We start from the raw sequence: 15811 nt of genomic DNA on the forward strand, positions 1-15811 counted from the left end.
TATATTTTAACATTATGTTTTTCCCTTTTTTCATTCCAGTATTTTTAAGTACAGAGCTTCAAGCTTTACAGATACTGCAGAACAAGAAACATAAAAATTCTCAGTTAGATAAAAACAGTGAAATTTATCAGGAAGTTCAAGCTATCTGTGATACTCTTGGTGTACCCAAGTCAGCAACTTCTGACATTCCGCTTATGCTAAACCAAGTGGAATCAAAGGTACTGTATTTGTTTTATTTTTCATTTCCCAAAAATGGAATTAAATGCTAACATGTAAATGTTGAATTAAAAATGAAAATATTTCCTTTAAGATACATTCTATTTCTGGAGAAGTGTATGTTCCTGTAAACCAGATCTTGGGTTTTGAATTAATATGCATGTGATTTAATTTACCTATAGCTAATATTCAGGAATCAGGATTTTTTTTTTTTTTAAAGATTTTATGTATTTGACAGAGATCGCAAGTAGGCAGAGAGGCAGGCAGAGAGAGGGAGAGAGGAGGAAACGGGCTCCCTGCTGAGCAGAGAGCCCTATGTGGGGCTCGATCCCAGGACCCCGAGATCATGACCTGAGCGGAAGGCAGAGGCTTTAACTCACTGAGCCACCCAGGTGCCCCAGGAATCAGATCTTAATGAGTGAGGGCCCTTAGGCCTTTCCAGAGTTTTCTGTGCTAGAAATCACTTTGCAAGTTAAAGGATCCCTTTCCTAAATAAAGTTGTGTTGTAGTATAATGAAAGAAGTAGAGTAATCCTCCAAAGTCAAAGGCAAACTACATTTAAACAAATACTGATGCAGAATTGTAACATGGTTGTCTTTCGCAGTGAGCAAGCAGTTTCTGGTGGATAGGTGTTTAGTAAGTGTTTGTTTTATAGAGAATGAGTGAATGAGTTACCTGATATAGTTAAAAACAACCACAAACTGTATACCTTAAACTTTTTGAAAATTTCTTTTCAGTTATTAAACTACCTGCCCTTCTTCCCTGTTGAGCCACATATTAGAGAGAATGCTACTCTTGCACACCAAATTCCAGCCTAGTTTCTAGGAGTCCTCTAGGGGAATAATATAGGATTTATTTTAAAGGAAAAGAACACTTGCACTCTCAAGAATAGGTACTAGGTAAACTCCAGTTTTAGACACACTGTTATACCAAATCCGTCAATAAAATAGCTTTGCTTTGATAATTTTTGAACTGAAAAAATAGATTTGTTTTCATTGAACGTAAGATAGTTTTGGTATCATTAAGATGAAAACCCCATTTTAAAAACATTTTTTTTCTTTTTGTGAAAACTGCAGACCAAAGAATAACACTGTGAATCACTCAAAAACATTGTTTTGGAATTAACAAGTTACTCTTCAATGTTTATTTTCTCTTTTATCTGGATTAAGAATGATACAGAATTGGCTAAAATGTCTAGGATAATTTCAGATTGAGACAAATTTCTAGGCTCTTTCTAATCTTCCCATACCTCTACATGTTGATCCCAAAGAGGCTTTTCCCTTTTATGGGTCTCAGTTAGTATTAAAAATACCCCAAACCTTTTGTTTCCCTACTTGAAGTAGGCGATAATACCTGTGTTCAGATGCTGGCAGGTTTATTTTAAGGTAGTTGTTACTTGGCCATTGTGGCCAAATATTTACTTGAAAAGACTTTTTTCTCCATTCGGTTCCTATCAAAAGCAAAAATTTCCTTATTATACATGTGATGTGTCCAGAATACTCTTTGTCACCATCAGGAAAGAAAATTATTATTTTCTAACTTGAAGCTGCTCAGATGTGAATCTAATGTAATTATAGTAATATAATGACAGACCTACAGCATTTACTGTTCTAAATGTTTATATATAATAACTCACTTATTTCTCACATTATAGATAATGAGGTAGTTACTATTATTCTCTGCAATAGCCATATGAGGAAAGATTTAATAAATGGGACAAGTGTGTTTCTGAGCAGTAGTGGTAGACCTGAGGTTTGAACACAGGCAGGTTCTGGAGTCTGTGCTCTTAACTCCCTCTCTATTTGGGTTTAATTCTGAAACTTACTAAAACTGTTGTCTGGTGTTGAAATCCTGAGAGTGGAGCTGAATGTGATTATGTGTAAGACGTTGTAAGTATGCATTCAGAATCCTACATGAGTGAGGAGTTACAAATCATACTTTTAGTAATACATGGAATGATTAAAGTTGGAGTTATATACAATATTTGGGAAATCTACAGAAATTGACTATCTTAAGAAAATAATTCTTGGGGTGCCTGGCTGACTCAGTCATTAAGCATCTGCCTTTGGCTTAGGTCGTGATCCCAGGATCCTGGGATCGAGCCCCACATCAGGTTCCCTGCTCAGCAGGAAGCCTGCTTCTCCCTCTCCCAGTCCCCCTGCTTGTGTTCCCTCTCTCACTGTCTCTCTCTCCCCCTTGTCAATCAAATAAATAAATAAATAAATAAATAAATAAAATCTTAAAAAATATAATTCTTAATGATATGTAAGAATTGGACCATTGTACAGGCATATTTGCTGTGAGGCTAAGAAAGCTTAAGCTTTGAAGCTCCTCATTTGCAGAAGTTCTTTCTAAGCTAATTTTTAAAAAAATAGCTTTCTGAAGATACAGTTTACATATCAAATTTACTCATTTAAAGTAGGTCAATTTTAGTATTTTTAAGTTATGTTTAGTGTATTTAGAGGCACAACCATCATCTGAATAGAATTTTAGGACATTTCCATCACCCTCAAAAAAACCTTATGCCCATTTACAGTCACTTGCCATTATCACCATGTTTCTGAACTAATTTTGTGTTCAAAATTTTTAACTCATTTTCTGAAGAGTGCCCCTAATATTAAATAAGCTTCATATTCCTCAAAAATCTCTTGATTATTTTCCCTAGTTACCTTATAACTAAGAAACCGAAGATAGACCATTTGGTTTTGAAATTGTTTCTTTAGATAAAGTTACTTAAGATAGGAGCATGAGCCCAACTTAGGCTTTATTTTTCAGTCATTTCCTTAGGGATAAATTATTATTATGGGATGGGTGATTTGCTATAGTAAAAACAAATGTCTGATGTTTCGTTCACTAAAATAAAAGTGTTTCTTTGTAAAAGTAACCAAGTGTATATGTGGTCACTATAATTTGGAGGGATTGCTCTCCTAGGTTGTCTTGCTGAACTGTGAAACCAGAATGCTTAGAATTGTTCCATGTGTAAGAGTGTGCATAAGAATGTGCCATTTCAAGAAGAAATTCTGAAAATTATTTCACATAAGACCATACAGATTCTCATAGTATAACCTTTCAGCAACTGCTTCTCTATTCATCTGTGTATATTATTTCTTACTCTGGAAGAGAACTGTGCTGTGGTTTGAATTAATATAATTAATGCATCTTTGAAAAAGATAATCTGCATTGTGATATTCTTTCTTGGTATGTGAAGGGGAATTTCAGTTACTTCACTTTAACATTTCACTTATTTTTTGGCATTCAAAACAACATTTTAAGAAGGAATAAGATTGTTTTAAATTGGAGATATACATTTTCACTATCTTCTATATTTACTTTTAGGTGAAAGATATACTCTCAAAAGTCCAGAAAAATCATGTGGGAAAACCACTGCTGAAAATTGACTTAAATCTGCAACAAGCGGTAAATTCCCTCCCTTTATTAGAGTAGTGAACATGGCTTAATTTTATTATTGGACACCTAATTTTACAGTAGGTAGCATGTGTTTATTATTTTGGAGAATTGATATCCTAGAGTAATAGGTCATAACATTTCTTCAGTCAGATTGTAAATTAGTTTTAATAATGCTTGGCCAAGAGTATGTACAGCATCCAGTATGTTAGCATAATTGTTATTTGAAAAGGTTAGTAGCTCAGAGTCAACAAGGTAGAAATTTGGGGTATTTTCTTTCTTTATTGGTCGACCACTTAACAAGTAGATATTTTACTTAACATGCTTGAAGGTGAGGTAAAGTCTCCCAATGTAAGAGTTTAATTCTTATGTTTACTATCTTCTGATATCATAAATGTTCTATCAGATACTCTTTATTATGTAAACAATTTTACCATAAAGTCTCATGGGAACAGAAAGTAGTCACCAAGTACAGTATCTTTTGAATCAGTAGGACGTATTGAGTACAGTTTTTCAATTTTCTTTCTGGGCTATGCCAGAAAGAGTGTAAAGTTTATGATTTTTTTTTCTGAATTCTTTAGGAACAACTGGAAAGAATCAATGATGCGCTGTCTTGTGAATATGAGTGTCGCCGGAGGATGCTAATGAAACGGTTAGATGTGACTGTGCAGTCCTTTGGTTGGTCTGATAGAGCAAAGGTAAGACTGTTTTCCCATTTGTGTCCTGTAGGTGGTACTCTGTGACAGCTCTTCAGGCTTTCTTGTCTCTTATTGTATAACTTGCCACATTTGCACTGACCATTCTGTATGAAGCACATGCCCAGGCCAACTGCTGGTCTTATATAATGATCCTAGTCTTTTGTAAATTCTGTCTGCAGATATCTTAATTTCTCTCCAAATCTCTCACATATATTTTAAACTCCTAGATGTGATTTATGCAATGATACTCATAAAGAAAAGGACATTATATGAGACAGTGACATAGAATGAGCAACTGGTCAAGAAAGCAGAATATTGGAATAAGTATAGGTAGTACAGATACCAGAACAAGTCTTCTTAAAAGTGTCTAAGGCTGTGAACTGTGTTCTAGTTGAAGAGGACATTGGAGGGCAGATAATGAATATATTCACATAGTCCTGGAATGCTGTCTCCCATCACTCCCATTTTATGCCGTTAATCTGTAGCCAGGCTTCATCTGGACGCTCTGCTCCACTCTGCATCATATTTTAGAAACTCTCCAAACAGTTAACTGGGACATTTATAGGGCTCTCCACATTTGCTTCTCCTGTTTCAGGGATTACTGTTTTGTGCTCCTCGATGTCCAGAGTCTGAAAATCATTGCTTTGTGTAGGTTGTCCACTTTGCTAGTTGTTTGAGGTAGGAGGGTAAATCTGGTGACTCTTATCATCATAACATCATCATCATTATTATTACATTTTTTGTATTGACTTGGCAGTTCCTCTGCCCCACGTTGTATCAGCTGGGGTCACTTATGGAGCTTTGTTAAGCTGGTGCTTGGAGTAGGCTGAAATATTCAAGGTGGTTGTCTCATATATCTGGCTTCTGTTGAGTGCTAGGGTGCATTTGTTATCTTCTTGGTTCTTATGTGATCTCTGTCTCCATGTGGTGTCTTGTACTGGTTTCCTATGGCTGCTGTAACAAATCAGCATACACTTAGTGGCTTAAATAATAAACTTTAATTCTCTTATAGTTCTGGACATCAGAAGTCCTAAAATGAAGGTGATAACCAGGTTAACTTCAGCAAGGTTAAGTTAGCATTCCTCCCAGATGCTTCAGGGGAGAATCTGTTTACTTTGTATTTCCTAGCTCCCAAATGCCACCTGTGTACCTTTCTCTTGACTTCATCCTCTTATCTTCAAAACCAGTAGTGTGAGATCTTCCATTCTTTCTCTCTGCTTCTTTTGTCACATCACCTTTTGTTTCTCTCTTTTAAGTATTCCTATGATTATAGTGGACCCACCTGGATAATGTAGGATAATCTCTCCATCTGGAAATCCTTGAGTTAATGACACCTATGTCTGCAAAGTAACATATTCACAGGTTCCAGGGATTAGGATATGGACATCTTTGGGTGTCATCTTCCTTCTACTGGATTTTGTTTTTTCTTGCGTTGTATTTTTTTTTTCTCTTAAAGATTCCATCCACTTATGTGACAAACAGAGATTATAAGTAGGCAGAGGCAGACAGAGAGGCGGGGGGGGTGGTGGAAGCAGGCTCCCCACTGAGAAGAGAGCCTGATGTGGGGCTCGATCCCAAAACCCTGGAATCATGACCGAGCTGAAGGCAGAGGCTTTAACCCACTGAGCCACCCAGGAGCCCCTGTGTTTCTTTATTATATGCTGCTGCTCCTTTTCTTTCTGAATATACTTTTAAAAATCAAATATTCTAATGAGTTCTCCATTTTCTGTATACTTTCCCTCCCAAAATACAGTATTATCCTGTTGCAATCATGGGCTTTTTGCATGGCTATCCTTGGTACTCCACTAATTCCTGGTTGCTGTGGCCACCTTTGTCATTGTTTATTCTCTCATTTTCCTATAGTAAGTCCATATATAACTTATAACAAAAGGTGCATAGGTGGTGATTTTTCTGAATCCTTGCATTCTGAAAATGTTTATCCATCTGTCACATTTGATTGATAGTGTGAGTAAATATAAACATCTAGGTTGAAAATATTTTCCCCTAGGAATACTAAAGGCATCCCTTCATTGTTTCCTAGTGTTTGGTGCTGCTGGTGAGAAACCTGATGTCATCCTATGTCTTTTTGGATGACTTTTTATTTTTCTTTGGAAGCTCTTGGGCTCTTTTCTCTAGACTTGGAGTTCTGAATTTTCATAGTAAGCGTTCGTATGGGTCTTTTTCTATATTCTGCTAAATACTGTGGACCTTTGAACATGTAGATGCTTAGCCTTTATATATTTCTTCATTAATTTCTTCCCTTTTCTTTGTTTTCTCTTTCTGAAAATCTTCTTAGTCAGATTTTGGACATCAGATTCATTTGAATTGCTTTATTTTTTTCTCCCATTTTCCATCTCTTTTCCTTTTTTGATGCACTTTCTTAGAAATGTACTCAATTTTATTTTGTTCTTAGCATTGAATTTTTTTTTTTTAAAGATTTTATTTATTTATTTGACAGACAGAGATCCTAAGTAGGCAGAGAGGCAGGCAGAGAGAGAGGGGGAAGCAGGCTCCCTGTTGAGTAGAAAGCCTGATTCGGGGCTCGATCCCAGGACCCTGGGACCACGACCTGAGCTGAAGGCAGAGGCTTTAACCCATTTAGCCACCCAGGTGCCCCTCTTAGTTTCTTTCTTATGGTAGTTTTCTTCAAATGCAGGACAGTTCTTGGTTGTTCCTATTTAAGAGCAAGACACTGAAAAACTCTGTGTGTTTGCTTTTTAGATTTCATATATGTGAAATCATACATACATGTGATTTCACATTTATGTGATTTCACATATGTGTTATATATATTTCATGTAAGTGAAATCATAGTGTGTTTCTCTTGGAGTGGCTTAATTCACTTAGCATTATACCCTCTAGATCCATCCAGGTTGTTACAAATGACAAGACTTCTTTCTTTTATATAGCTGAATAATAATCCATTATTCATGTATATGTGTGTGTATATGTGTGTGTATGTGTATATATATATATATATACACACACAGACAGCCTCCACACATCTTTTGTATCCATTAATCTGTCAGTGTCCACTGAGATGTTAGGTTGCTTCCATATCTTAGCTATTGTAAATAATGTTACAATGAACATAGGAGTGCATAATCTTTTCAAATTAGTGTTTTTGTTTTCTTTGGGTAAGTACCCAGAAGTGGTATTGCTGGATCAGTCCTATTTTAAATTTTTTAAGGACCCTGAATACTGTTTTTCACAGTGCCTACACAATTCATGTTTTGACCAATAGTACATGGGGGTTCCCTTTTCTCCATATGCTTGCCAACATTTTTTGTTTCTTGTGTTTTGATAATAGCTATTCTGACAGGTGTGAGGTGATATCTCATGGTGGTGATTTGTATTTCCCTGTTGATGAGTGATGTTGAGCATATTTTCATGTGTCTCTTGGCTGTCTGTATGTCTTTCAGGTCTTCTGCCCATTTTTTAATCTAAGTTTTTTTGATACTGAGTTGTATGAATACTTTATATCTTTATATCTAACATTTTTTGGATGTTAAACCTTTATTGGTAACATCATTATATATTAACATCTCATATTCAGTAGGTTGCTGTTTAGTTTTATTGGTTTTCCTTGCTGTGCATAAGCTTTCTTATTTAATGTTGTCTCATTTGTTTATTTTATTTTTTTTGCTTTTACTGTCTCTGCCTGAGGAGACAGATTAAAAAACAAACAACCAAAAAGCCTGCTAAAACTGATCCCAAAGAGCTTACTGTTTTCTTTTAGGAATTTTATAGGTTCAGTTCTTATTTTAGATCTTTAATCCATTTTGAGTTTATTTTTATGGATGATGTAGGAAGGTAGTCCAGGTTCATTCTTATGCATGTAGCTGTCCAGTTTTCCTAGCACCATTTATTGAAGAGACTGTCCTTTCCCCATTGTATATTCTTGCCTCTGTTGTTGTATGTTAATTGACCATATAAGCATGGGTTTATTTTTGGGCTTTCTACTATGCTACGGTGATCTATTTGTCTGGTTTTTGTGCTAGTACCATACCATTTTGATTTCTATAGCTCGTGTATAATTTATAATCAGGGAGTGTGATATGTCCAGCTTTGTTCTTTCTCACAATTGCTTTTCCTATTTGGTATCTTTTCTGGTTGCATATGAATTTTAGTATTATTTTAGTAGTAGTAGTCTGGTTCTGTGAAAAATGCCATTGGTGTTTTTATAGAGATTGCATTGAATCTCTAGATTGCTTTGAGTAGTGTGGACATTTAAAAAAATTATTTTTATTAACATATAATGTATTATTTGCCGCAGGGGTACAGGTCTGTTAATCGTCAGGCTTACACATTTCACAGCACTCAGCATAGCACATACCCTCCCCAATGGCCATAACCCAGCTGCCCTATCCCTACCCCCACCCTCACCCCCAAGCAACCCTCAGTTTGTTTTGTGAGATTAGGAGTCTCTTATGGTTCATCTCCCTCCTGATCCCATCTTGCTTCATTTTTCCCTTCCCTACCCCCCACAACTCCCTGCCCTACCTCTAAAATTCCTCATATCAGAGAGATCATATGATAATTGTCTTTCTCTGACTTATTTCGCTCAGTGTAATACCCTCTAGTTCCATCCATGTCATTGCAGATGGCAAGAGTTCCTTTCTTTTGATGGCTGCATAATACTCTATTGTGTACGTATTGAATAGTATGGACATTTTAACAATACTAATTCTTCTAATCCTTGAGTATGTATGTCTTTCCATTTATTTATGTTGTCTTCAGTTTCTTTCATCATTGTCTTATAATTTTCATTGTACAGATCTTTTCATTCCTTAGTAAATTTATTCCTAGGTTTTGTTTTGTTTTTATGCAGTTATAAATGGAATTATTTTCTTATACACAGATTTCTGTGTATAAATTTTGTATCCTGCAACTTTACTGAATTCATTTATTAGTTTTAATAGGTTTTTTGGTGTAGTCCTTAGGGTTTTCTATATGCAGTCTCCTGTCATCTACACATAATGACAGTTTTGCTTCTTACTTTCAGTTTGGATGGCTTTTTATTCGCCTTGCCTAATACCTGTGGCTAGCACGTCTAGTACAATGTCGAGAACAGTAGCAAGAATTAGGCATCCTTGTTCTGTTCCTGATCCTAGAGAAAAAACTTTTGAGCTTTTCACTGTTGAGTGTGATGTTTACAGTGGGTTTGTCATATATGGCTTTTATTATGTTGAAGTACATTACCCATTTTGTTGAGACTTTTTATCATTAATAAATGCTGAACTTTGTTAGATATTTTTTCTGCATCTATTGAGATGATAAATCATACAATTTTTTTTTAAAAAAGGTTTTATTTATTTATTTGACAGAGAGAGCGAGAGCAGGAACACAAGCAGGGGGAGTGGGAGAGGGAGAGAAGCAGGCCCCCTGCGGAGCAGGGAGCCCGATGTGCTGGGCTCAATCCCAGGACCCCAGGATCATGACCCAAGCCAAAGGCAGACACTTAATGACTGAGCCACCCAGGCACCCCAGATCATACGATTTTTATCCTTCATGTCACTAATGTGGTATATCACATTTGATTTGCAGATGTTAAACCAACTTGTATCTGTAGAATAAATCCCACTTGATTATGTTTTTTTAATGTATTGTTGAATTCCTTTTGCAAATCATCTGTTGAGGACTTGATTCTATGTTTATTGGGGATATTGGCCTTTAATTTATTTTTGTTAGTGTCCTTGTCTGGTTTCAGGTGAACAGTGGCCTTTAAAAAGGAGTATGGAAGCATTCCGTCCTCTTCAATTTTATGGAATAGTTGGAGAAGGATATTAATTCTTCTTTAAGTGTTTGGTAGAACTTAACTGTGACACTCTCTGGTCCTGGACTTTTTTTTTTGTTGGGAGTTTTTTGATGACTGATTGAATTTCATTGCTAATAATCAGTGTATTCATATTTTCTGTTTCTTCATGGTTCAGTCTTGGAAGATTGTACATTTCTGGGAATTTATTAGTTTCTTTAAGTTGTCCAATTTATTGGCATGTAATTGTTCAATAATAGTCTGTTATGACACTTTGTATTTTGGTACTATTGATTATAACTTCTCTTTCATTTCTAATTCCATTTGGGCTCTTTCTTTTTTTCCTGGATGAGTCTGACTAAAGGTTTGTCAATTTTGTTTATCTTCAGAGAATCAATCAGTTCATTGTTTCTTTCTTTCTTTCTTTCTTTCTTTTTTTTTTTAAGTCTGTAGTGCATTTATTTCTGTTCTGATCTATATTATTTCCTTTCTTCTGCTGGCTTTGGGCTTTGTTGTTGTTCTTTTTCTAGTTCCTTTAGGTGTAGCATATTTGAGGTTTCTTTTGTTTTTTCAGGTAAGCCTGTATTGCCATGGGCTTCCCTCTCAGAACAGCTTTTTTGCATCCCATAGATTTTGGAATGTTTCCATTTTCATCATCTCAGTATTTTAAAATTTTCTCTATGATTTCTTCATTGACTCTTTGGTTGTTTAATACATGTTGCTTGGTTTCCACATTTTGTTTTTTCCAGTTTTCTTCTTGTAATTGATTTCTAGTTTGGTGCAGTTGTGGCTAGAAGAGATGAATGGTATGATTTCAGTCTTAAATTTATTGATACTTGTTTTGTGACTTAACATCTGTTCTATCCTGAGGAATGTTCCACATACCTTGGAAAAGAATATGTATTCTGATTTTGTATGGAATGTTCTCTCTATATTTTTTAAGTCCATTTGGTTTAATTAATGTGTTTTTTAAGGCCAGTGTTTCCTTGTTGATTTTTCTGTTTGGATGATCTATTCATAGTTGTAAGTGAGATGTTGAAGTCCCCCACTATTACTGTATTGCTCTCCACTTCTTCTTTTATGTCTGTTAATTTGCTTTATATATCTAGGTGCTCCTGTGTTGGGTTCATAAATATTTACAAATGTTATGTCCTGTTGTTGGGTATCCCCCCTTTTTGTTATGTAATACTCCGGTTTATCTTTCATTATGGTCTTTGTTTTTAAGATTTTTTATTTATGTATTTGAGAGAGAGAGAGCAGCAGAGGGAGAAGCAGGCTCCTTGCTGAGCAGGGAGCCCGATGTGGGGCTCAGTCCCAGGATCCCATGATCATGACCTGAGCTGAAGGCAGATGCTTACCTGGCTGAGCCAACCAGGTGTCCCTGTTCTTTGTTTTAAAGTCTGTTTTGTCTGATACAAGTGTGGGTGTCCAGCTTTCTTTCCTTTTCCATTAGAATGTAATACCTTTTTTTATTCCATTATTTTTAGTCCCTGTGTATCTTTAGATCTGAAGTAAGTCTCTTATAGGCAGCATATAAATGGATCTTGTTCTTTTATCTGTTCAGCCATCCTGTGTGTTTTGACTGGAGTTTATTTTATTAACATTTTAAGTATTATTGATATGTGTATTGCCATTTTTGCCAGAATTGCCATTATGTTAATTGTTTTCCAGTTTTTTTTGTAGTTCTTCACTGTCTTTTCTTCTTGCTTTGCTCTCTTTCCTTGTAGTTTGATGCCCTTCTGTAGTCTTATGTTTAGCTTCTCTTTGCTTTATTTTTTGTGTATCATAGGTTTTGGTTTTGGTTATCATGAATTTTATATATAACAACCTATGTGTATAATGGTCTGTTTTAAGTTGATGGTCACTTGGAATGAGTTGATGAATGCATACTAAAAGCACTACATTTTTTATTTCCCATCCCCACCAACATTGTATGTTTTTGGCATCATACAGTATATCACTTTATTTTATGTATCCTTAACAAATTACTGTAGTTATAGTTGATTTTACTACTTTTGTCTTTTAGCCTTCATACTAGCTTTATAAATGGTTGATCCACTACCTTAATTATATAATTGCCTTTACCAGTGAGATTTTTTTTTATATATTATTTCTAGTCATGGCTTTTCATTTCTGCTTAAAGAATCCTTTTAACATTTCTTATAAGATCTGTTTAGTGTTGATGAACTCTGTTAGCTTTAGTTTGTCTGGGAAATTCTTACCTCCCTGCTAATTCTGAATGATAACCCTGCTGGATATTCTTGGTTTTAAGTTTTCCTTTCAGCACATCGAATAGATCATGTCACTCCTTTCTGGTCTGCAAGAATTTTGCTGAAAAAAATCAGCTAATATACTTATGAATATACTTATGGGAGTTTCCTTGTATATAACTAGTTGTTTTTTCTCTTGTCTTTAAAGTTCTCTCCTTATCTTTAGCTTTTGATATTTTACTTATATGTTGTGGTATGGATCTCTTTGTTTGGGACTCGTATTGCTTCTTGGACCTGGATGTCCCTTTCGTTCCCAGGTTAGGGAAGTTTACAGCCATTATTGTTTCAAATAAGTTTTTGCCTCTCTTTTTTCTCTTTTCTCCTTCTGGGACCCCTATAATGCAAATATTGGTACATTTGATGCCTTGGAGTTCCCTTAAACAATCCTCATTTTATAAAAATTCTTTTTGCTTTTTGTGTTGTGAGCAGGTGATTTCCACTACCTTATCTTCCAGGTCACTCTCTGTTCTTCTCATTTAATATGCTTTTGATTCCCTCCTATCTTCTTTATTTCATTTATTGAGTGTTTCAGCTGTGATTGGTACAGGCTTACACTGTTGAAATTCTCCCTTCACCTGTTTTTCTCTTGAGTTGATGAGCATCTTTATGCCCATTACTTTGAATTGTTTCAGATAGATAACTTCTGTTTCATTAAGATCTTTTACTGGGTTTTGTTTTTTATTTCATATGGAATGTATTTCTCTGTTTCCTCATTTTGTCTGACTCTCTCTGTATGTATTAGGCAAATTGGCTGCCTCTCCCAGTCTTAAAGGACTTTGTGGCTTTGTGTAGATGATGTCCTGTGGGGTCCAGAAGTGCACTTCCTCCCGATCACCAGTGCCACCTGCTCAAGGGGCATTGTCTGTGTGAGCTGTGTATGGGACTCCATTATTTATGGGACTCTGCCTGTGAATGAGGCTCTCAGTGGAGCACTGCCAGCATTAGCACGTTAGATTGAGAGTTCCAAGATGGCGCCTGCAAGCATCAACACTAACAAAGTAGAATGTGATCTCAAAACTGTCACATAACAGTGTTTCCATCCCTAGAGTATATCTCAACAATTGCTTGCCTCTCTGTGCCTGCCAGACACCCCCAGGACTAGAGAGTGGACACGTTTACCCATGCTCTGGGTTCTTTTCCAACCTGTGTTTTATCTTTGGGTTCTGGGTTCAGTGAGCCCTTTAAAGAACAGATTTTCTCTTCTTTGTAGCTTAGTGGTTTTCCTGGTTGTAATCTCTGTTTCCAAAGTCTAACTTTGTGGGGGGCTTATCTCTCTTGTGTCAGATATAATTCTTGGAGTGCCTCTGTTGAGCTCTTACCCTTCACTCCTCAGGGAGACATTCCATGTTTTTGAGATTCTTTCCCAACTGTGGATGGCTGTGCCTGGTGTGGGTTTTTTGGTTTTTTTTCCCCCTTGGTGAAAGGAGGTCTCCGCCACTCCTACTTCTCTTGATGCTGCCTCTTAGTTCCTCTTTGTGGAGGCTCTATTTATTCAGTTTTCAGAGCTTTTTCTGAGGGACTTACTCCTCATGTATCTGTGTATCTGTGTATTTGTTTTGACCAGGGGAGGATGTGAGTTTCGGGATCCTCTATGCCACTGTCTGAACCCTCCTCTGAGAAAAAAATTTTATCATGGTAATCGAATATCTATAAGGCAGAGTTGTAGACTGTCATTCATGTCTTTTCTCTCAATAAACATTTATTCAGCACCTCATATGTGTCAGGCATTATGATGTACCTGGCTCTGGATGAGCATTTCAATATCCTATATGATCAGGTATAGAACATTTTTGGAAGATCTCTGTATCCACGATACCTAATCAGCTTCTCAGATGGGGTAAGCCTGTTTGTGTTCTCCATGTGCACCAGGATAAATTCCAGAAATGTGTGAGTGTGTGTGTGTGTGTGTGTCCATGTCACTGGAGTGACTGTTGTATGCAAGATACCCAGATACTCTAAGATACTCTTAAGAGCTATGAGTTAACAAAGAAGTAGATGACATGATTGGGGACCTCAAAAATGGAATAAAGTTCAGATCTTTGGGAGATACCAATTTTATTCACCTCTGGTAACTTTAAATGGAGTTGCTTTATGTATTTGGTTCTCCAGTTTAATATGATAGAATTTTCTTTTTTTAAAGATTATTTATTTGAGAGAGAGAGAAGGAGAGTGTGCCCGTGACTGAGTGTGCGTGGGATGGAAGAGCAGAGGCAGAGGGAGAAGCAGACTCCTTGCTGAGCTGGGAGCCTGATACAGGCCTTGATCCCAGGACCTGAGATCATGACCTGAGCCAAAGGCAGGCACTTAAGTGGCTGAGCCACCCAGGTACCCCTTAACCTGATAGAATTTTAATGGGAAAAAGGAATTTGAGAATATAAGGAAAATTGCGAAATGTAGTGCATTAAAGGTGTCTTAACATGCTAACTTAGGATGTTTTCACTATTGTCCTTAAATTTACCCAGAAATCCAAAATGGGTTTTGGTATGTTGTTTTAAAATTAAGAGGGACAGTTCATTCCAACACCATTTAAAACATTGTAGACGTGTTGACTCTTTCTTAGTCTTAAAGTTGGAGACTTTGAGAAAATATGCCTTTCGGCAATACCTTGATAATTATCTTCTCATCTTGGTCTTTTTTTCATCATGTTTAGGTCAAAAATTGTCTTTTTTGTTCTTTATTCCTTAGCCTGGATGATTTCTCAAAATTCTTCTTCTTAGGCTATTTTAGGTCAGTTTTGTCCTCTCAGTTGATCCTTTCCAATTAATTATATGAATACATGCAATTATACATGAGTTTTCTTGTTAAATTTAATATATCGTTGTCATTTCACCCCATTTCATGTGTCTGAGATTGTTGAACAACTCATAAAATATTGTTCTACAGCATTCAAACTCTTTGTAGAATATTTTATCATATAAGTATACTGTATTGATACTGAGGTTTTCTTTAATTTTGTCTGACCTTCTAATGATATGCTCAGCAGTTAAATTTTTGTTCATGTCCATGATGTATTCTTAAAATGGAATTTCTTGATGAAACAGTATGTATAAATTTTAATGTTTTGATGCATACTCTATCTAGAATTGCCCTTTGGAAAGATTATATATGTTTATTAGTCTGATTTCTTCATTATTTTGCTAGTGTTGAGATAAGACTGAGTATAATTATATAGTTTACTTTTTTTCCACTGTATTCTGATCATTGTCCCATACCTCTAAAGGTTTTAATATTCTTTTTAAAGTTAATTTTTAGGAAGCGCCTGGGTGGCTCAGTCAGTTAAGCGTCGACTTCGGCTCAGGTCATGATCCTGGGGTCCTGAGATTGAGTCCCATGTCCAGCTCCCTGCTCAGCTGGGAGCCTGCTTTTCCCTCTTCCTCTGCCTGCCTCTCCTCCACTTGTGCGTGTGCTCTCTCACTGTCTCTCTCTCTCTCAAATAAATAGAAACTCTTTTAAAAAATTAATTTTTA

At 36.1% G+C, this 15811-nt stretch overlaps 1 protein-coding gene across 1 annotated transcript in view; it reads left to right on the plus strand.

The window, feature by feature from the left end:
• The window catches only part of FAM98B (family with sequence similarity 98 member B), a 35719-nt gene that overhangs the window by 15439 nt on the left and 4469 nt on the right, over window positions 1–15811 (plus strand). Inside the window, exons 4-6 of the mRNA XM_059372488.1 lie at window positions 40–218; window positions 3553–3633; window positions 4203–4319. Coding sequence (XP_059228471.1) covers window positions 40–218; window positions 3553–3633; window positions 4203–4319 — 377 coding nt within the window. The remainder of the gene's footprint in view (window positions 1–39; window positions 219–3552; window positions 3634–4202; window positions 4320–15811) is intronic.

Source organism: Mustela nigripes, chromosome 13, assembly GCF_022355385.1.
Source record: "Mustela nigripes isolate SB6536 chromosome 13, MUSNIG.SB6536, whole genome shotgun sequence".
Lineage (NCBI taxonomy): Eukaryota > Metazoa > Chordata > Mammalia > Carnivora > Mustelidae > Mustela > Mustela nigripes.